We start from the raw sequence: 24766 nt of genomic DNA on the forward strand, positions 1-24766 counted from the left end.
CTTGATTGATTCGATTTAAGGGAGGTGGTAGAGATTGATAGAAATTATTATACGCCAAATCGATTATATCGACTGACCTAGTATATTTTATTAAATTGTTTAATATATTTACTTTTTAATCATTAATGTTATCAGATATTATGTATATATATAATCGAGATTTAGATTGTTTTGTTTAGCTTAAGTGCAAGTAATTTTCTATTTCATATAATGTACAAATTAATAATAATTAATTTAAATTAATATTTTGTATTAAGTAATTAATTAATTTAATAAATTAATTTAATTATCTACATTTATACATTTCTATATACCGCGAAGTTTTTTGAATTCTGCGATTGGAATTAATATTAATATTGGTTCCCTTATGAATTAAATGAACATGTGCGCCTCTTCGAGTCTCGACTTGAGGGTCTCGTTCGATAATGGCCGACGATCAGGAGGGGTAATCGTGACGACAATAGTGCAGAGATGCGTGGGATGAAACAAGACGGAGTTAATGTCGGTAACAGCTGTCGATACCCGCGGAACAAATAAACAAGAACCCTCTTGAGTAAAGAATGTTGCTCCATCTTTCGAGTTGATGCCTAGCGTGTCACAGTCGGTCATTCGCAAAAAAAAAATTGTACAGGTCTTTTGTCTAGCGAGAGACAAAATCACACTGAAATTAAACTGTTTATATTGCTCTGTAGAAAATAACTTTTGTAAATTAAATAAAGCATCTTGTTTAACCAGATTTTCACGTTGTTATTATGCATTCCTAAGATAATAATAATGCTAAAAACTTCAACTACAAGCATCTCTGTAAAGTTATTTCTTTCGATTTTCATTATAGTAAATGAAAGAAAGGAAATCTGGTTTTTGTAATCAGAATTAAAAAAGTCCAGTAGATCATGCGACGCATTGAAAGCGAATGAATGTACCGCACAATCGTGTCCCTTAAAAATAGAAGAAATCAGAGAGAGAGAGAGAGAGAGAGAGAGAGAGAGAGAAAAGTTCGTTTTATTTCAGCCTTGCTTTTTATCGTTGCGAACTTTCAACGAAAGACGCTTCGCGAAGCCGTCGAATAAAAGTTAGGAGATCGATGGAAGCGAGAGCAAAGATCGAGAGTCCCGAGGGAGAAACAGATGGAAAAGGATTAGGAGTTGGCGAAAGAGATCGATCGAGGAGAGCTTGAAAGCACTTTTACGCCGACAATTTCGCCTTTGATCAATTGCGACGAAGATGCTCCGAATGGCCATGCTTTGACGATCGCAAAGAAATTTTCAAGGAATTGGAGATTCTTCGAATTCGATTGAAAGTCGATGACATTCGATCGCTCGATTTGCGTTGTAACATATTAAGTACTAGATATTGCGCGCGGTCTCAAACATCGAGAGTCCAATAACAGAGAGTCCAGTAACATATAATATGATTTATAAAGGGTATTGAGGAATTAAACAATAATTTATATAATAACATTTACATATAATGTTTTATTATAGAAACAAGACGTCTCAAAATAAGACATATTTTTAAATCTTTTAAAAAGTTTTTCTGAAGAAACAGAAGAAAAGGGATCAGATATGGAAATGTTATAAAATAGAGAAATCTCCGAAACGTCAGATATTTCTAATATAATTTTTCATAACATTTTGAAAATGTGCATATTGTGCATCCGGCAAAACGAACGCGATAAGGAGCGCGTTTCTTCCTCACAAAGAGGTGCTCATCAGCAGAATGGCGCGCAATCGACGTCATTTTTTTCTCCGCGTGGAACGAACGAACACCCCGTCGCGTCAGTCGGCTCTCTCGTTTCGCAGCGAGCTTCACAGCGCAAATTGCAATCTCCCCCTTTTTCTAGATTCCCTTATTTGTCCTGCCTGCTTGCTTCTCTCTTCCTATCCCGCCTGCATGTCTGCCTGCCTGCCTGCCGATTGCAGGACCCTCATTCTCTTTTCAGGACGACCCTCCTCCTGAGTCCTGAGCTCTCACGTACACGTGTCGTGTCTTTTTTAGAATGTTCGTTTTGAGAGAAATGCAACTTTGTTGATAAAAATGCCAAATGAACAAATATTATGTGACTGCAACTCATCGTAGGGGTATACTTTCAACTCGAGATCTCATTGCACGCGAAAAGAAATACCCGCCGCGTTGAATAACGTAGATTTTTTTTACAATAGAAAACAAAAGAAACACGAGCATATATTAGAATTCAAAACTGTGATAGATGCGAGAAAATTACAAAACATGTGCAAGACCTGAATAAGCAGAACTGAAAAAATAGTAATATGAAGAAAACAAATAAAAAAGTCATAAAAAATTAATTAATAAACAATAAAATAATACAATTTTTTATGATTAATAAGCTTGGAGCAACGTAATCGATCATATTAAGAGCCATTGAAAGATTGATTCAAAACATGCTTTTTTTTTTAATTATCGTGCGTCTTTCTTCGTTTAGGTTCCACACGCAAAAGCATTACATATCAAAGCGTATATAGTGAGTACATATGCGTGCAGTATGCAGGTACCTGTATTTTTTTTAAAGAATAGAGATTTATATAAAAGAAAATAATCACTCGCTCGCTTTTGTTCTTTCGTTATTCGTTCGTTGCAATTTACATTAAACTAGTTGCTGAAAAATTATTCGTTATTGTTTCTATATTTATTTATTAATTTTTTCATCAATGTCTTCTACTCGGTCTTCTATACATATAAGTGAATTCTGAATGTGGGACAATTAGATATGTTATTAAATTAAAAAATATAAAACCTATAAGAAATAATTTTGTAAAAAACTAATGTAGCAATGCAATATAAAAATTATATACTATATGCAAATAACATCTCATAAAAATAAAAATTATAAGATACGTTCAAATAATATAATTGATTCTTTCTCAGCTGTCATATTACAGAATATAGACTAACAATACGATTAAATTTTTCTGAAATTAATCTCAAATTACTCTCTCTCTCTCTCTCTCTCTCTCTCTCTCTCTCTCCTCTCTCTCTTACACGATTTCTCTAATTTCCAAGCTAATGCGGTTGATCGCGCTCGTGGTCATGAATCATATGCGAATGCGACAGTCGTGGCAAATATAACATGAGCGACGGCAGACGACGAACTGTCGAGATTTCGATAATGGAAATGCACGGCGAGACGTCGCATCGTCGTCGAAAAAACCACAGCTATACGAGAGAGAAAGAGATAGGTACATACAAGAAGTATCTACCCGCATAAAAAAAAGCACGACCAGAAACAAGAAACGAAAGAGAGAAGTAAATAAAGAGAGAGGGAGGCAAAGAGAGAAAGGGAATACGTTAGAGGAAACATGTGCAATGCGCAGAATCCGTCTGATGGAGAGAAAAAAGTATCAAAAGGAATACATAAGGGAAAATGTGCAACATATAGCACGGTGGAAAATGTGCGGAAGAAAATATGCAACGTACACAGTATTTACGTGCATGTATGAGGAAGAGGAAGCAATAGTGCAAAAGAATACGCGAAACAGAGATGTAAAACAAATGGAGAGGAAAGGAAAAAAAATATCGGGGATCAGGTTCAAAGGTATTCCAACCCCATGAGTGTTTCTTTTTATCCACGTTGTCGTACCGGAGAGAGGAGAGAGCGGCGTGCGATTAATAAAAATCCGCATCGCGAGCTGCATGTCCCGAGGGATGTATATCGGTGCATATTTGTGTTTCTCATGGGAAATGTATCGCGTGGGGAAGCTTACAATATTTCCACATACTCTGGAATTATCGATATTTCGCTTTTGACAGTTCGCGTTTCCAGCATTGATATTTCGGTCGCGATACAACCTAGCTGGAATCTATTTCATTCGGTAGTTAGTATCAAATGGAATTGTTATACGCTTAAATTACGATTATAACAAATTAATTATTACAAAATTATTAAACATGCATTTTTAATATAATTTTTTAAAACAAGATTAAGCAAGTTATAAAACAGAATAAAATTTAGAGATATTCTTTTGTAATAAGAACTTTTATAAATTAACTATATAATAACAGTTAAAAAAAAAATTAATTAAACAATTGAAAAATTGTAAATCAAAAAAAAAAAAAAAATAAATCGACGGGAGAAAATTCAAGTTGTACAGAGTTGGGGATTGTAAGAGGCAAGTTTATAAGTACGGCAGAGTTGAGAGATGCAAGTCTGGAAAGCACAAGAGCTTGAGAGGGTTGCAAGTGTGGCGTTGCAAAATCGAGAGAAAGCTGGTGGTGACGGCTGAAAATCGCCAAGGGAGTAGAAAGTACCGTGTAGCTATATAGTATACAAAGAGTGAGTTTTCCAGCTTCGGAACAAAGCGAAATTCACCTCCGCTTATTGAGAGGTAAGGTAGAAATACTCTATATACGTGAATGCATCGATGTCTTAACAAATTCATGAATACTTGTACTCATCTGTCGGGTATTATATACCAAAAATTAAAACATAAATATAAGAGACAAAAAACAGAGAGAGAGAAAGAGAGAGAGAGAGAGAGAGAGAGAGAGAGAGAGAGAGAGAGAGAGAGAGAGAGAGAGAGAGAGAGAAATAATACGTTTCATTCTAGAAGCAACGAAACAACCGTGTTCAGTATGCAAATTAATGCAATAACGTTCAACATAATATCACTTCATTATATCTCTGTACACCTCGCACATCGATATATTATGGGGTTTCCCTATACAATACATGCAGCACCTTGTGTTACGTGTATTAATATCGGCATTGCCAATTTAGGATCGGTCATGCATATATATACATATATATATATATACTCTGTCTCACAATTTCCACATATATCCCTAACACCTATCATATTTAAAGAAATGATGATTTACTTGAAATAAAATTATAAGGAGAGTCATCAATGGTATTAATAATGTGAAATAAAACCAATTAACATATTACTAGACATACAAGTGTATAAATATATATTGCAATTTAATTCATTATTATTTTTTTTAAATTTACCTTATAAAAGTGAAAATAAACATCTAATAATTTCTAATTATAATATAGCTATTTCTAATAACTATTTAGTGTTGCATTAAAAAATTTAGTAGGTCTTTAGTTGAGGGTTACAGTTAAATATAAGTTTCTCATTTCTAACATAATTCCTTCTATTAAATTTATAATAATTTCAGTATTCGCGTTTTGGTAACGGTTTTATTTAGAATATTTTTTTCTGATTTCGTCATACGTTTTACTAATTTTATTTATTTTCAATATTTCCTCGATCAATCCTGTCAAAATATTAGAACATTTAGAATTATTTAACTTGATAATTATATTGTCAAACGGTTAAATTCTGGGGGAGGTTTCTTCTCTTTCGAAACCGACTTCAAGTTAAGAATGTTAAACAAAAGAGAAGAAGGAGGAAAAAAGGGCAAGAGATCGAAGACCTTGCAAAGAAGAAGCGCCGCTTGTGCTAATAATGGCTTTGAGTTATTTATAATTCTCGGTAAAATGCCGCCGATCACGTCACATTTTTACTATGTATAATTTTTTTTGCGTCATCGCCGTCTTTTCTTCCCATCTCCTTCGCAAACCTATGTTTCAAATGAGTGTAGCGCGGGTTTATCGAGAGAGGCTAATTCTCGAAACCTGTACCGAACCGGTATCCAAATGTATAAGATAGTATTTTTAACTCGTGCGAGACCGAAAGAAGGCGAGAGGAAAAGAAAGATTTAAGAGTCCCTGAATGTCCATGTTCAGTGATGCTCAAAAGATATATAGATATACTTCGAATAGATTTCAAATCCTAAACTAATAAAAACATAGATATTAAATGTAAAAATAAATGACAGAAAAAAATAAAGATAATTTTGAAGATATGCATATGCATGATCATCAGTGTTAAAAATTTCTAATCTTTAAAAGTAATAATAAATATTTATAATGACTAATGTGAATTATTGTACATTTCGAATTTGTGTGAGAGATGTTTATATGTATAGCAGTAATAATTACATGTAGTAATAGTTGTTATTTATAAATAAATTATAATAAAATAAAATGTTAAATTTTTTTTTACATAATAAAAGCAAACAAAGATTAAATCATGCATGTCTGCGACATTTGAGAAGATAAAGACTTAATTACGTGGTTTCTTAATATTCCACTTTTAAAATTGCTTTCACAACGTTAGGTTAATTTGTAAATTTGAACATGCATTTACACGTCTTAAAAATTTCATTTTTTGCACTAATTTGAAATGACTTGTATACTCAAAATAGAAACCAAAATTTTTTTTCTACAGAGTTGAGAATCTCTGTAGCGCTCTGATGTTTCGGGGTTAAAGACCGGGTGCAGCAAGTCTTACGTGTGCTTTGAGAGACTTCAATTTTCTCTCGTTGTTCTCCCCCTTTGCCACTCTCTTTCAACCTCTTCTCTCCAACGCCGATCTTTTCGCGTTTTCTCTTTCTCTCGGAAGCATTTCCTTCTTTTTCTTGTACACGCGCGTATACCCGTGGAACGAAAGACAGTTTATAACGGAGCTGACGAATGGTCGAAAGAGTCTCTCAGTTCTTTTTTTCCTTCCTTCTTTCTTTCTCCTTTTTTTTTATTTATCTCCGTTTGTCTCTTTGGGAGATTCTCGTGAGATTACTGGATTTAAGGTAATCTCACAATGCGCACGTGCACTTGGAATTAAATCTCGTTTACAAGTAAAGTGCAACGAACCATGAATTTATATTAATGTCAATATATAAAAAAATGAACAATAATAAATATTTATATACGATAGATTACTATAAATTCATTCATAAATTCATAAAATGTCTAATCCTATATACTTATAAAATTTTAAATAATACTTAAAATAATTTTTCACTTCTTTTTGATACAGAAATTAATATGCGGAATTTTAATCATGATGCATCCAGCAGTTGGTGTCCTTTAAACGCGTTTTAATTCGCTCGGGACTCTTTCCACCGTTCCGGAAATCTCTTTGGGAAGGTCCACAGTGGATTATGGGGATTGAGTTGAGTTCGGAGCAGAGAGAAGCAGAAAAAAGCGAAGCAGAGAGAAATTGATACGTGCGTAGGCGAGTAATGCGTAATCCTATCTAATTGAAACAAACGTTGCTCTATCAGCTATCTAATGGTTATGATATAAGGAATGCTAACGAATGATTAGCTTCCGTGGAATTTTCACAAGTAATCTGAAACTAATTGTAAGTAAAATATTGTAGATAAATATGTTCAAAAATAAATTTTCAAAAAACATGTACTATGTGTACTTGTTAAAATAAAATTGTATAAATTAAAGTAACGATATTATGCATATGTATAAAATAAGAATTACCTATAATAAAGCAAACATTTTGGAAAATACATCATAGGAAATTTACAGATTTTTAAGAAAAATTCCAAAAATGTTCTAATCCAAAAATATGTATGTTATCGAAAGGGAGATAGCGATACAAATCAAGACCCTGACCTAGACGCCTAGACAAAGTTGTCGTCTAGGCTGTTAACTATGGCGACATGATGAGCGCGGTAGATAGCCGAGTGGAAAAAAAAGCCTAAAATAATATCGTAAACCACGACGAGAGAAGGGCACCCCGTTTCGCTTATGTGCGTGCGTGCACGTGTATTATGGCCAGTTGGCTAGTTTGTGTACGATGTGGAAGTCTATTTCAAACATAGAACAACGTATTCTGTATCCAGACACACGGACACCCGGGCTTTGATATCGCACGATATATGGAGAATAGCAAGAGAGACGAAGAGAGAGTACAGCATCCCCTCATAAAGCTACGCGCCAGAGGTGCCCAACCATGTAAGTGATAAGAGCATGAGATTCTTCTCATCGTTCAGTGGATTTGTATTATAAAAAAAAGAGTACAATGTAGAAAATTGAAAAAACGATATTAAAACTTATATAAAAAAATAAATTAAAATACATTTTCAAAAATATTTAATTATTACTATTACTATTATCATAAATTTAAAAAGACGATATCTTGTATATTCAATAAATCCAATATATTTTTACAAAATTTAATAACAAATAAGTAAGAATATTATGTATTATTTAATATACCTACATATCTTATATATAAATTAGTTTGCCTTATTTTTTCACTTTCAAATCCTCAAACAAAAGTCTTATGACGATGCGATTGTATAGGTACATGAATGAGACAACATGGAATGAACGACTTATCTCGTTCTCATTGATCGCTGTAATGGCGGGCACCATCAGGTTGCCCGTTAGCAGAAAAAAGGGAAATCTCTTCGTCAGACGACAAGGACCGGTTAGCATTCGTATTTTTCGCAACGGCACGCTAAGCAATTGAACCAGAGAGCGAACCCGACGACTGTTAAGAACGCAGAGAAAGACTCGTGCGTGCGTTTTATCGCCCTCTCTCGAAGAGAGACCGGTCTTCTCCTTCACTTTCTTTTCCTTCGCCTCCATTGTCCCGAGAAAAGGCTCGAAGTTGAGCGTCCCTGTAAATCGGATGCCCGAGCACATCTGGCCCGTGGAAACGCGGGAGTTGAGAGTAAAGTATAAACTATGGGGTGCCACCCCATCTCGCAGGGACGGGAAATACCCCCAGGTTTCCCCCGCTTTCACCTCACCCCCTTTGTAGGTAATATCGCTGTACGTATGCGCAGCGCGCACGCAATAGAGAGGATAGACGATCGTACGCATTCGTGAGAGAGAAAAGGGAGGGTAGACAAAGAAGATTATTCATCATTTTGGAAGAGACTAAGTGCAGTTAAATAAGATAGACATGGAAGAATTATGATAACAGCAAATACGAATATCTGTGTGGAAAAAGCGCTAAAAATAAAAGTCGATATCTATGTCGAATTTCATTTGTCTTCTAGACAAGTCACTTGGATTATAGAATATTTGCAATTATTTCTCTACAATTATTTCTCTCTCTTTACTATAAATCGATAGTTGTTCATATATACGATACGGAAAGAAAAAGAGAAAGTGAAAGAAAAATAAAAATTATATATTTGCATATATCAGCAGAGGAAAATTTGTACAGCGTTTGTATATAAACACTTATACATATGAAAGGGATAAATGAGAGACGAAAGCGTACGTGAGAACGCACATGAAGAAGATACTATCGTACAAGCCACCATATATATTCGCAATAACGGGGGAGCATGGAGACGGACGAGTTTTCATGGTGGTCCAGGATCTCTTGCGACAGCCAGAAATGCGCAAAGGGTTGCTAAAAGCTATTCACGGGGCTAATGGCTAATGGGGTGTTCTTAACACGGGTGCACATCGCTCCCTTTTGTCGTTCTTTACGTCTCGAGAGAAATGCGACTTCAAAGAAAGAATAGCCTAATTGTTTAAAGTGAGGAAAGTCATAATTCTGCGTATTTTCATAATCATCGGTCCAATTTCATAATAGTTTAAATTAGCGGTCGCAGTAATAATTTACAAATTTTTTTTATTTTAGACGATTTTTAATTACAGACGTATTTCTCACTTTAAAAACTATAAAAACAGAAAGTTTAAACGCCTAGATCCAGAAAAAATCCAAAAATAATTAAAACGATTAATGTAATAAAATTCCGATAATATTACAGACAATCTAAAAAAAAAAAAATAAAAAAAAAATAGACAGGTTGGGGATGAAGCCATTCGACCGTTGAAAGATCAATGTGGTGGACGATATTCGCTTGCTAATGAATTTTTGTTTGCAAAAATGTGGCAAATGCTGTCACGATTGCACCGCAAAATAAATAATAAATTTCGTAATGCCGCAATTGTTGATCATTGTTAAAAATTGTAACGTTTAGTTTTTTAATTCCGTCTACCATATGTTCATTTTCCACTTTTATTCATAGCATTTTTCGTTATTTATTGGCATTTTCTCTAATTAATTTATTTATCGTGCAAAAACAAATTTTAGATGAATAACGCGGAATGTCAGACCAATTAGACATTTTTCTGGCAGTTCCCCAGTGCATTGCACGTTAAATGTATAAATAAAATGTAACAAATTATTTTAGAAAATAGGTATAATTGGTTTTTAAACAAAGCAATTTTTTACAGATTATTAATATAAATTAATATTTTAAATATATATGTGTGTTAGAATATACGTACATTAAACGAAATTATAACCAATTTATTAATAATTGTGATAATGTAATATTATTACATTATGCAGTATATTGAATACATTTTCTGCCCTTCTGTGATGAGAGTAAAGCTTTTATGTTTTTCAATAAAACACGGCAATGTTCGAAAAGTTTGCGGCAAGAGGGTGAGGGAGATGGGTTGACGGAACTTACCGAGTTGTGATTGATGCGTCGGTGCCGGAGCCGGTCTGACTTTGTCCGGAGGGCATCTCCTGGTGGCGGCGACGGTCGCGGGCAGGGGTATACTTGTACCACCCCCAGGGCCACCCCCTGCGACGCCAACTCCTGACGATTGCTTGTTATAGGGCGACGGTAGCCTGAAATGAAAAGAGATTCTGTTGTCAGCTCTTATTGTTTCATATATTTTTGATTTACAAAATACATTTTCGGAGAATACATATATATAAAAAATGTAAATTTTTTAAATTTATTAAGACATTTTTTTCTATAAAAAAAAACAATTATAACAAAAAATTATTTTATAAAAATAAATTTATTATATACAAACATAAGAAAAAAATATTATGAAGTATAATTAAACTGACAAAAAGTTCATCGCAAATAACATAAATTATCTTTCTTAAATCATTATTTAATTAACAATCCTGTCAGCCAATTCGGTCAGCTAATCCGGTAAATGCATAAATCAACAATTAAATACGTAGTTAAATTCCTTTCAACTAGTAGCTTTTTAAAATATGTATATAAATGCGTAAGAACCATACATAAGGTCCATTATAACGTCATGTACACACTCTTGTGCTCGAATTACCAAGTACCGTCCATAAACCTTGCGAATATAACCGGCTTGGCAGAGAAACGGCCTTTGACTCGTATTCGCGCCACACGTTTAATAACACTAAACCCGGCTATCCGATATCCACATCCCGCATAAATCATCGCTTTGTCCTAAATATATCATCTATTTTGCCGCAATTAAAATAATTGCAGCTGCCAATTGACTCAAGTGCCCACGAAGTGGAGAACGCGTAGCTGCAGGTTACTATAAGATTCAAGGCTGCGAAAAGAATAAGGAAAAGGATAACGAACTGGTTTTACCTCTCACTCGCAGATCGCAACTTCTCAATGTGTCTTTTAATTTACTTATTATACCCGATGGAAGAAGAAGAAAAGTAAAAAAATTAAACGGATTAGATGGATAAGCGAAAGGGCCTACGTGCAGTGTTAGTTACAAAAAAATAGATATAAATAAATAATTATTTGGTATAAATATATATATATTTTTCAACCTATAATTCAAGAACTATTTTGTCATCGAAAGTGAATTGAATTGCAATAGCCTAATTAATTAGTTTCAAAGTACATTATCAAATAACGTTAAATATACAAACATTTAACATAAACTACATGGTATATTGTTACTTGCTAATTCTTAAAAATTTTAAACATTTTAACAAGACAAGATTTATTATATACGATAAGAGTTACGTTAATAATACCATCTTTTAGAATATCTCTACTATCTAATACTAGAATTTAGTACAGTCAGTTCACGAGTTCAATACAGTATAGTTCACGAGTCAGGTTCGTTTCCCGATTTATACATATAGTAACGGTGGGTCTCGTACATCCATTTGCATCGCACGCACAGCTGGTGCAACGCGACTCGCGGGACACACCTTTCTCGTTGCATTCTTTCTCTCGAACTGCGAAAGATCCAATCTTGTGCCTGCTGTGCAGGGACACGATACAATAATACCCGAGGAAGGCACAATGCGAGCGAGATATGTAACGGATTAAATTATGCGATACACGCACACAAAGCATTTTATAAATTTCTATTTTGTTTGTGTAGTGCGCGTGATGAGTACACGATGAATCGCAAAATTTGCGTCAAATCCTGACGTGTAGAGAATAATGATCAATGATTTTTTAGTTAAAAAGTTCCTTCTTCGCTTTTGTGATAGCAAATAAACGACTGATTTAATTAATAAACTTTGAAAAAATTAAATTTGTTTTAGTATAAATGTACAGAAAATGGATTCAATAAATCATATAACTTATCAATAAAAGATTCTATAATATATTGTTAATTTAATAATTAATGTATTAACTTGATATATTATATATTATAATTTAATATGTTTATTATAACGCCGAATGTTTCCCAATACATATAAATATCCTTTATTAAAAAAGAAATTTTATTTTTTTACGTGACAAAATGCAGGCCTGCCGCAGATGCATTTTAGGATATCCTTCCTGTTCCGAATCTTCCCCTAATATATTGAAACCGAATTTGTAGGACCGTACATAGGGGAAGACCCTAGAACTCTATTGCTAATAGAAAAATAAAATAAAGTATAACAAAATTTCTAAGACAAAAACGAGAGAGGAAGGTAAGAATAAATAATCTGCGATTATAATAATAAAATTGACTCAACGTTTTCATGAAATATAAAATTAAGGAATTTTTCAACTTCTTGAAGAATGCGGTATGCAAAACTTCAACAAATAATAATTTTCTTTTCCTCTATCTGTTACCTTTCATAAAACTAATTTATATCAAGCTATAATATATATAATAAAAAATAAAAATATGCTTCTTTTTATTCTTATTGTTTAGAACCATTTTGAATCTTGTCTCGTGGGTATATCTACGATCCTGAGAGCCGATATATAAAAAATGATCCTCTAGCAGGGACGCGCGCTGGCAATGTCGAATCCAGAAAAAGAGAGATATTTCAATCCGACGAGGATGGTCGGCGGCGAGTCGCGAATATTTACGAGAGCAATATCGGAAATTAATGCCGCACGGTCGACGCGTACCGACGCGACCGGCGACGTCGGGCGCCCGCGCCGTGGCGCGTGCGTTGCAACTGCCACCACCGTCGCGACGTCTTACCCCCAGCGATATATTAATATCGGCGCGAAATGGGCGTTTCGCGGCCGTAAACGGCGCCTTTAAGTACACAGTCTTTGTCTCTTGGTTTGTTTCGATTCAATCTGTGTCGACACCTATTATTAAAATCGTTAGTTATAGTTACATGATATGCGTCCCGATTTTCAGAGGTCTTCAAATGACGAAATTAATTTTTGATTCTAATCGTGTTAATATATCTATTGTGTTACACATATAGATATATCATATGTGTATTATTTTCTTAAATAACAATTAATATCTTATACAGTAAAATAATATCTTCTAAACATATTGTTTTAATCTTTTTTTTTTTAATTTATTTTTACCTGCTTTCTATTAATATCTTAAATCACAATTTATACTTTCTTTAGTTATAATCGTCTCGCTGCAAGTATACTCTACTTCGTAATCGTGTTACGTTATTTATGACGGCATCTCTCATTGTCAGATTAAATAATTTCCGCCGTGCAGCCACATGTTTCGCAAGGGCCATTATTATCGCGTTTGATTAATCGCGTTCGATGATCGCTCGATAAAAGCCTTTATTCGAACAAATCACACGCAATCAAACGTTTCGGTTACACACACCAATGCAATACCGATGCAATTTGTTCGGCGTCACGTGTTTCATTAGGCATTAGCGTAATTAACAATACGATTTTTTCGCAACTTTAACTCGGTTTCTAATTACCTAACCATGTTTCATTAGCGTCCATCAATGACGACTGATGCGCGTTTGCATCGTTCTCGATGTAATCCAATGATGGGATTACAAGTATATAACAAGCTGACGGAAGCCCTTGTCACTTTTCGTTTATCATCGTGACGGCGTCACTCGGCTAATTAACCCTATTTCTATAAATAACGAATCAATGTTCGCAAAAATTAATAAAACCTATTACATAAAAGTTCTACCTTTCATTTGCTGTTGTTCGCGAGTCTTTCTTCCAAATAATAAATTAACATTCCTAAAAATCTTAACACTACTTTCTTTTTGTTTTAATTAAGTTAATATTAAATTGATAATATATTACAAATACATGGAATAAATCGTTTTGTTTACGTTTGTTATTTTGCGCGGCTGATAAATATACGTATATTCGCAAAAGTTTTATGCAAACAGCTAAAATAATTGAATAATCGCGCTTAAACGAACAACGTAAACGCGCCATATGCGCAATTCAATTGCAAAACGTACAAGGAAGGGAGTCGCTGGCTCTCCCTTTGACGCTCGCGGGCAACAAGAGCGCGTGATTAGGCTGGTCGACCAGCAACGACAAGATGCATATCGGCGGGGACGACATTCCTTTTAATTGCTGACTGCCGGGATCGAACCGACCGGTACGATTTTTCGAACGGTCGCCAATTAGAGATCCTGTCGCTGCGATATAGAGAGAACGTTCTTTCTCTCATTCGCCAAAGCGAGATCTCGAAATCTCGCGAAAGCTAGAGCCAGTTCTCGCTGGAAAACGAAGTGTCGTAATATTAAGTACACGTCACTTTCTTTAAGTTTAATATTACCTAATAATATTGTAAATTTTATTGTCTTGTCTGCCAAAGTAGAAAACATAATAATTAATAAAATAGAAATATAATTTGTACAAAGTTGTATAACTTTGTCAAAGCTTATTATAATATATACTACTTATCGCATTTTTTTAAATATTATTATCTCTCTTTTTACTATAAATGCACTATTGTCTAGAATTAAGTATTTTGTTTTAAAATTGTTCTAAGCAAACTTATAGTAAAATGCATATCTATAGGTTGACTGAATTGTTGACTGAAAAATATTTCCGCGCTGTCGCTATATAGATTTAAAAATAGAAAACATATCACTTCAAATTAAAACGCAATTCAGGTGAAACCGTGAGTAAAACCACAATTAATGGAACCTGTATTTTTATATATTTCACGTATCGAGGTGTGTGAGCGTAAAATTGAGTGGAAATTTTGTTGATCAGACGCTTTTGCGAGAAAACAAATTTTTCGATATCCAAAAAAGATCACACATTTGAAATACTCATTGAAGACTTAGAGATTTCAATCCAAAATAGTAAAAACTTTTACTTTAAAGTAGATATATAGTAATTATTTATTGTATTATGGTAATACATATTATTTTACCGTCTTAATTGTCTTTGAAATTTTTTCGTGTCACGAGTCTCGTTGCCTCCGCTTTTCGGCGAATTATTCGTACAGGAACAGGAGTATAAATCGCTGCAAATTGACTGCGGCGCGCGGCGTCGCGCGCGAGTAGTCGCGTTAACAAAGACCAAAGAGAAGCGGAGGTGAGGGCTAGACGCGGATAGCGCCGGAACGAATCGAATAATTCATTCTGGGTATTACAAGTAATTGCCGAGTCTTATTCGAGGAGAAAGAGAGTCAAGAGAGAGGATTTCATATAGTGTGGCGCGAAACGGAGTGGAGCCTCGTTGTTTCAGCGGAACACGGGATAAATTTAGAGGATCTCGAGAGAAGAAAAACTTAACTGCCACTTCCAGGAAGAAGCACGATGACGAGCGGAACCGTTCTTCCCCGCGAGGCGATATTATTACGCGGTTCTTTCACGACCACCGTTTATCGCCGATACGCAGGCAAGGACGCTGATGCATACCGTTACTCTTTAAAAGATAGCTCTCCTAAAGTTTGCAGGAAATTTTGGAAACTATTTTGTATACTAAAGACGTGAAAGGTGCATAATATAATATGAAATAATAAGAAGAATACAAGTTTACTCTCGTAGTCTCGTATTGTTAGAAAAAAAGTGTATTCACTACAAAGCAGTGAATCATCAGTCGAAATGTTAGTCGAAATTTGTATTGAAAATGATTGAAGATGAGAGATATATCCGAGTAAAATTCTGCGTTACTCTGTTTTATTCGGTAAAATTTTTAATGATTCAGTTTAAGAAAATGAAGAATACAGATTTTTACAAAAATACATGCAGAAGGATTCCTAAAAAATACCCGCAATATTATTTATTAAATAATAAAGAAAATAATTATATATCAATATTAATTATCAGCAGTAATTTTAGAGTTAATGACATAATCAGTAATTTTTCATTATCTTACGTATTTTACGTACTTTACGTATTTCTTTTTTTTTTTTGTAAAAATTTTAATATATTTTTGGGTTGTATTCTAATACACTCTAAAGGCAGAGTTTGATCTTCTTGCATCCAAAACAATCGCGATGCATAATAACGGTTCTGCCGACCTCCGCCCTCCTTGCCACGATTCATCATCGTCGATGCATCGCGAACAATGCACCATTCTAATTAATCAAAGCGAACTTGGCGAGAGCATCTCCTGGGGAACGCGAGCAAAATATGGTTGTTTATTTGCTGATTCTCATCAGGGCACGGCCGGATCTTCGCTTCAAAACCAATCGAACGTTGCTCTTTGTTTGCCGCGGATATGTAAAGATTACATATTTAATTATTAAATTTTATATTTTACACATAATAAAAACAATAATAACATATACAATAATAAACGACAATGTTAACTATTGTTGCAAAAATTATAATAAAAAATACAGAATCAAAGGTGTTTAGTTTTGAAAATAATAATAGTTGAAGAAAATTCTTTAACCTAACATATATCCATAAAATATGACTAAATTATGCAAAAATTGTTTAAAAAATATCTTAATATTTTATTTGGATTGTCAAAATTTAATTATTTGAATTATTTATAGATTATTTTTTTTTCTTAAAATTAATTTTCTTAACATTTTTTAAATATTTTTCAGATATCTTTAAAAAAATAGATATTTTTCAGATATTTTTAATACAGTGTTATTATCTCATTTTTTATTAAAAAAATAATTTCTAAGTGGCAAGTCGGTTTGTCTGAAACGAGCTGTCAAAAATGATTCAATCATTACGCACGAGCGCAACATTGTCAGCTCAGATTATTCCTGTTTAAGTACGCACCGCGTCGAATCGTCGTTTTTCCTTTTGATGCGCACGATCGGTGACACACGAGACGACACACAAGCTCGCTCTCGTTTCACTACCATCAGTCGCGCAGAATGTAGCCCGCGAATCGCGCGATCGCGAAACGTGCTTGCCCAAGGATCTATTTCTGCGGCCATTCACATCGAAAACATTGACTCACTCTCGTCGACCCGCGGATGTCTTTGAACTCGTTCGCTAAATAAAGAAAGGAACAAGTCGAAGAGAAAGTAAAAGGAAAAAATATATACGTTTGGAAAATTGTTTGCTCAAAAACTGTTTTGTCAAAACAAAATAAAATAGTGAAAATAAAAAATAAGCTATATTCGCATAAACTAAATTCTGATTTCTACGTACCTACATACAAAGTAAAATGGATAAATTATATTCATATACAGATTTTGATGGAAATTTTTAAAAGCATTTTGTGTACAATTATATGCGTTTAAATTTTATGCAAACAATATTCTGGTGATAGATCGGTTCATTCGTGGGAATTATCGTCGACAATTTTTTTTTTAACAATAAAAAACGATCTCGGCAACTTTGTTAGTTATCGAGCATAAAGAAAGACTTGCATCTTCACGAATATTTTGCGAATTGAGAGCGTTCGAGATCGAGTATGCTTGAAAAAATATTCGAAGGGTCCACTTTGCATGCTGCTAACGGAAAATGAATTTTTTAAGCCGATTTAATTAAAGGATCCTATTACCCTTCGCGTTTCATCGCTGTTAAAATTTCACCCGAAATGTCGTATTCTTCCCAGTGTTCCCTCGCAAGCAATTATGCCATAAGACAGATCGCACTTGCAAGAACAATGTTGATAATAAACAATATCTAGTTTTTTTATATTAAAAGTAATTACACACACAAAAATATATACAGTTATATATGTTAATTATGTATTTTTATAGTAAGAAAATGTATTATTCATTTTCTTTTCTTTCTTATTTTATTTCTCTTTTCCCATTTTACATTTCTGAACTTTATACACATATTTTTATCGTATATGTGCAATTTATCTTAAATATGTATTTTTGAAGAGAAAATAATGAATCAATTCTCTTTTTTATAACCTTATATATTTTTTATAATATACTTAAAAATATATATATTAGATTTTTATGTATAAAATGTAAGACTTTATTGTGTTTATTTTCCACCCCTGTTAGAAGTTCGTAAGGGTGTTACAAAGACATTGTTCTTACTTGCCGCAATCCTCATTATTCGTGACGGTTGGTTGCGGTTTTCTATATATATATATGCGGGAAAGCATAATTACATGATAATTGGAAAGAAAGAGAAGAACGTCGTGAATCGGCCAGTCGCCGCCGATCTATATCGAGAACGGAAAAATGCAAAACCAGATTCGCCTGGTCGCGGCCGATCACCACAGGAACTCGAAGAGACCGGTTATAGGACCTCGCGTCGCAGCCCGCAGGCCGCGACTGTCGCGAGCCTCCTCGATACCTCCAACCTACGACACGCGACTCGAATTAGTGGCTCTGTTGTCACTTTCGCAATTTGCAATTTTACGAAAAAGAAAAAATGAGAAAATAGAATTCGACCGCTATATAAAAATATTAAAATATTATATATAATTTATTTCAATTTTTGTATCAGTAAATAAGAAATGTCACGAACTTAATTATAATTTCTAATTAATTGAATTACCTGTTTAATCAATTTTATACTTTTTTTATTTAAATAAGATAAAAATTGTAGATATTTGAGCATTTATGGTATATACGTACAATATATTATACCAAGTTTACCATTTGATTCTTGCTCTTTCCTTTTTTATTAATCAGTTCAGAAATATTCACTTCAGTAAGAAATACAATTTTCTTAACTACGTTTAATTTCACGCAATCAAGGGTAAAAATATATGAAAAATAGATGAAAAAATTTCAACGTCTACTTTTCCTCGAAGGACTTACATTACACATAGCGGTAATGTGTACATAGCCCGCGCGATTCAAGAAATCCTAAATATACCGAATAACCGGTTTCGTCGTCGCTTGCTCAAGCGAACGAAAGAATAAGGATCGAAATACAATGAGATATAAGAATAAGAATACGTCGGAAGTAGCGAATAAATATGAGTATTCCACCCACAACAAACGATATATCGATTCACAATGTCGACATTAAAAACAGAGAGATTCATGAAATACATTTTATTTTTAATTATTTCTGATCGTATTTTTATTTTACGGTCCTGTTTTTCATTTACAAATTAAGTCGGTGGAAAGAATGCTGGGATACCTGTGCGCTTCCGGCGAATTTGGCAAGCTCCGTGCCTTCCTGCTGCTGCTACCCCCGCTGCTTCCGCTATTTCCCATGATGCCTTGCGGTTATCCCTCTTTTTTTTCTTCGAATATTTTACTGATGATTCCTCTTAAACTGGCGAAAGTAATCGCCTTAAGTCGCACTTTATGTTATATCAATATTAATCCATTTATGTTTTTTTTTTATTTTCATTAAAATAACTAATTGTAAGTACTGTTTTATTATGTTAAAAATAAAATCGTTTATATATTAATTATTGTTCATTCTCTTATGAATGTATTATATCAAAGTATTTCAAACTTCACACACTCTTTGCATTTATTTCATTTCACAGCTTTATTTGCTTCATTTTACAAGTTTCTTTGTTGTTTTATTAAGTAGTGGTTTTACTTAAAGTAACTCAAAAAAGTATGTAATAACAATAATTTATCAGTTTATCCTTTTATTGTATCCTCGAGGTTGCGACTTAACGATCGAGTGGTATCGATGGACCCGATAGTCCCTTCCTTTCGAGATTGTTATTATCCTCGCTATAATAAGGGCTCGTAAAACGTGGGAACGAGACACCGGTGATAAAAGAGATCTACTTCGTGCTGAGCTTCTCGATATCGTTTCGCCGATTCTCGTCGTCGATCGAATGGCGAAATTTATTGTTTAAACCGAGCGTCATTTTCTATTCGTCAGATCCCAGATCCTATTTTATCTCGCACTTTATTCGCCTTGTTTACTGTACGGATCTTATTTACGCTCCGAGATGAAATCGTTTTCTTCGGTCTCTTGAACGAAAGCAAGATTTAAATTGAATGAAAAAAATTTGCGTAGGAGGGAGATCCAACACTGAACGCTTACATAAAGAAATTCTTGATCTCACTCGATATGTTTGATAATTTCAAATATCAATTTTAGATTTTGTTAAATTCTAATCTTGAAATGAACATGCGTTTAATCTTCTTATCTTCTGTTGTCGACATTACTTTTTATGCATTATTTAGAGAAATAGTGGCATATATAAATATATTTTTAAGCAATAACTTAGCATTCTTTTGTTACATTAATCCTATTAATATGATATATCACTTTTATTTTCTTTTTCACTATACATATACATATAATTCGCCTGTAATAATACTTGTACTTCTTTTCATAATTTCCACATAATTTTTTACACTTTTGTTTCCTTTATCTCGCATAAAAACTTGTCTGTTAACTGAAAGACAAGAGTTTCGTTGGAAGCTTCAAATTCAACACGTCGGTTTCCAAACGGAAATTGTCCTGAGAAATCGAAAGCATCGACCTCGAAGTGCTTCCTTCTTTACGAAACGCTGAATAATTCACCCTCAAAATTCATGCATATTTCATCGATTCTACTTCATCCTCGATTCTTTGAATTCTCGCTATTGTCACGTTATCTCCTCAGCGATTGGTCCACAAGATTCGTATCCTCAAGATTAACTTTAAAACCTTACAGAAAAATATCCTCAGATTTTAATCTTCTCTATAGTGACGCGCATGCAGTTGCAACAAGTTGCATTCTGCGGATTGTAACTGCGAAAAATAACGAGGATCTCTTCGAGTACTCCGCAATTCGATGTTAGCGTGCCAACGGACACTTTCGTCGTAAATTGATCCGACTTGCTGCTCGATCGACCGACTTATCGTCGATCGTGAGATGGGATCAGATTATAGATCTACATCCTTACGGGATCGATGCAAAAAGATGAAAACACATGGAGAAGCTCGTAACGTTCTGATCGCAATAGAACAAAAGTTACGTAACAGATTTTTATTGTGGAATTAAATCTGCGTTAATTAGTTTTCTATTAATATTTACTTTAATTCGTCATTATCACATTACACATATATATGTTTCACATTCTCTATGTTTTATAATATAATTAAATTAAGTTTTAATTTTAATTTTATATTTCAATTCATTACAGTCAGTTTATTTATGTCATATGTTCAATGTAAGTATAAAAATTTCATTTATCTTATACTAGTTATTCGCTTTTTTAAATCATTGTCATAGGAATACGTTATAATATATTGGTTCCAGATTAATCTTTTTTTTTTTTATTATTAACTCTCGATTACGTAGAAACGATTAAGTTGAAATCGAGACTTTCTTGCTGATCAATCTTCCCGCGTTAAATAGATAGTCCAAATAGATCGTATCACGAAAGCGTTTTCCTCTCACGTTCAAACATTATCCATAAACGAATCGTCAACTTCCATCCTCTTCTCTTTCAGCAGTACCACTTCCACGAGCGCGATCTGCGCGATCGTTATCGATTTTTCGCGGGATTCGAAGACCGACACTTCACCGCGCTCCGCGCATAATCGAACGGATCCATCGATCTTGCTGCACTCGAAAAATTCGCGAAACAAAACGACAAGATGACGAGGGAAAAGAGACGAGAGCAAGTTTGAGAAACCGTTCGGTTCTTGAGAGCGTCATCGACTTGAACGACGACGCCTCATGGCGACCACGGGCGACCACCACACTCCGTCGCGATGGTCATGGTGGTGTGGCCATGGTGTGTAGGCATCGTTGATGGCCCGTTTCGAACTGAACCGCCGCGAAAGGCCCGGCAAGAGAAGAGAGAGCCATTCCCGTTCCCATAGCACGTGGTGCTTTCTCTCTCTTTCTCTCTTCCCTCGCCGTTTCCCCCCTTCGCTTCGGTATCTCGCGACCCCTGGTCCCCCTCTTCCACCATCGGCATCCCTCTCGCTCTCCCGTTCACCTTCCAGCCCCCTTCGGGTCACATCAGCTTCCCCATGCAGATGCACTCTCCTCGTCACTCTTTCTCTCTCATCGTTCTGTCACGCTTTATCTTGTTGTCTGTCTCCCTTGAACCTTTCTGACGTCTAGCTGGACTCTAGGTCCTCTCTCTCTCTCTCTCTCTCTCTCTCTCTCTCTCTCTCTCTCTCTCTCTCTCTCTCTCTCTCTCTCTCTCTCTCTCTCTCTCTCTCTCTCTCGTTCGCTCGCTCGCTTTCGCTCTCTCATTCTCTTCTCGCTCTGTCTACGGTACTCCGACGCTGCTACGCTTCTTTGTCTGAGTACTGCCTGGTACTGCCTTCTCGCACCCTCCTATATCCCTTTTTCTCTTTCTGTCTCTCTTTACCTTATTTTATCTCTTTCTCTTTTCTTCGGGTACACCCTCGCAGGATCGGTCTTTGTCCTTTCTAGCCTCTCTCTCTTTTTCTCTCATGATCTCATTCCATCTCCGTTTCTCTCAGTCTCTCCCTCACTCGTTTTAGCTCTCACAGCCACTCTGGAGCCCGTTCTCTTCGACCCTCCTCTCTCGCGATACGCAGTCAGCCAATGGCGGATTCAGTCTTCCCTGGGAGCCAGCCAATGCCAGTGGCACGCTCGACGAATTTTTAAACCATTTTTATGCTAATGCCCCGCGCCCAATGTGCACGTGCACGCATGAGTGTGCTATAAATGTATTGTGCGTACAGTCTAACGAGATATGCGTACACGTGTGCTAGAATTTTTTGTCAACCTTGACCCTTGCTTAGTCTTTACATTTGCTCGTTCTCATACATTTTTACCTTGAGTTTTTTTGTAGGATTTAAAAATTAAATTTTGGCTAAGATTTTTTTAAAATTTATTAAATATTGTATACAAAATTTTTTTTCAAGAAAGAGAAAAGTTAAATTATTAGTTTTGATTTCATAAAAAGCTATTCACAATCTTATAATAATAAATAATTGCGAATTAGAGGAGAAAATCTTTCAATGCGCGAATGAAGCATCAGGATTGTAAACTGACAAAGAGGCTTTGTCCATTCAATTTCGAGAAAACACTCTTCGCTCTAATAGATTATTATAAATTTCCTACAAACACATATGACTGAATATTTAACATAAACTGAACATTGAATTTAATAAGTTATTATTGCAAGTTATTATTGCAATTGATGTATCAAAAAAATTTTAAACATTTAACGAAAAATTGTTATTAAATTTTCTTTTAATAAAAAAATCACATTAAATTAGCTAAAATGTTTTCGTAAAGCGAGTTTAGGATACATGTTTTGAGGCTTCGAATATATGTTCCGCGGTCTTGAGTGGTCCATAACGCGCCCACGCAGGGAACTAGGTATACACTCCGGGGCATAATGGAGCATTGTTAATATGTTAATGCACACGCGGCCTGCCCGAGGGCCCCGGCTTCGCGTTTCTCCCACCCGAAGAATTGTTACGCGCTCCATTAGATCCAGGCTCGAATGCCCCTTTTGCTCGAGAGAGATTTCTCTCAGCGTTTCCGTTATCTCGACTCTCGCAGGCCAAGAATTTTCTAGTTCGCACGCAAACATCCCCTAATTTCATCTTTACGATAAAAAAAAATCGGTCTAGGGCCAATTGAATATTGTTATTTTATATATTATATGTAACTTTTTTCTGAAATATATGAAACAGACATCTAATCGTATAAAAAATTTACAATAATTCTATTGGAGTAAAAAGATTTTCTTCGAGCTGATTAAAGAAAGCTAAAGAATAAATTATTAATTCATAACTTTAATTAATTGATCAGTTATTCCTTAAGACATTAATTGTTATATTGATTAGAAAAATTTCTTTCTCTAATTTGCAATCGTATATATATTGCGTTGAAAGACTATGGATACTTCTTTATTAAAATTAGGGCTAATTTTATTTGAGTTTCTCTACTCATTCTAAAAAATCTAAAAGAAAAAGTTATATAAATAAAAATATCTAAACTCGTCTAAAAAAGACTTTAGGTCCGATTCAGAGGTTTGTTATTAATTTTCCAATAATAATATAATTAAAAAATAATTTTATAACCAAGTGTTAAACAGATTATCAACCATGAGACAATCATAAATTAAAAATAGTAAAAATCTCAGGAATAATACCCAATCCTAAAAATTCGAACAAATTTTAGATGCGGTGCGAATTGTTATTCGAATTATTCAAGTTACAATTTCGGGACGTTACTCATCTAAGCAATTCGTCGTCCAGTCTAAGAAGGTACCACGATTTAAAAATATCGACCTTGACAGTTGGGGCGCTTGCCACGTGCGGCATCCCCGCGCGTGCAGTCGCGTGCACGCGCGATTAATAAGAACGCAGAGTCAGTCACCCCTATAGAATAGCTTTTAAGAGATATGCCCTCTTTCTCATCGTACTTATCTCCGTACACATCTTTTCTTTATCTTATTGCTGCGAGGAAATAATATTTAATTTCTTACTACATTTAATTTAAAGTATATTCTATTGGAAATTGTTTTATCATTTTTTAAAGAATTTTTCACCGACATAACAAATATCGTTCCTTTTGCTCTTTATCATTCTCTCTCTCTCTCTCTCGCGCGCGCGCACACACACGTTTCCATCTTTCACTCTTCTCGGTTGCTGCAATTAACTGCGGAGTAATTAAAATATTTCAAGTTGCCTCGCTCTCTGCCGTGAAACGCGTTTTCTGCGTGCCGAAACATTGGTATAACTGTATGCACTTTACTCGACGCCGATAA

At 34.7% G+C, this 24766-nt stretch overlaps 1 protein-coding gene across 6 annotated transcripts in view; it reads right to left on the reverse strand.

Annotated features, from left to right (window-relative positions):
• Sick (sickie) overlaps positions 1-24766 on the reverse strand; it is a 163149-nt gene that overhangs the window by 61944 nt on the left and 76439 nt on the right. For 4 of the 6 annotated variants that reach the window (XM_077414127.1, XM_077414126.1, XM_077414123.1 and 1 more), the window contains one exon: positions 10273-10436. In XM_077414127.1, the coding sequence (XP_077270253.1) occupies positions 10273-10436 (164 nt within the window). Of the gene's footprint in view, positions 1-10272; positions 10437-16946; positions 17123-19235; positions 19329-24766 lie in introns of those variants that run through there. The other 2 variants (XM_077414129.1, XM_077414128.1) reach the window with 2 other exon arrangements.

This window comes from Temnothorax americanus, unplaced genomic scaffold, assembly GCF_048541705.1.
Source record: "Temnothorax americanus isolate GAGA-0224 unplaced genomic scaffold, ASM4854170v1 Scaffold36, whole genome shotgun sequence".
NCBI classification, from domain to species: Eukaryota; Metazoa; Arthropoda; class Insecta; order Hymenoptera; family Formicidae; genus Temnothorax; species Temnothorax americanus.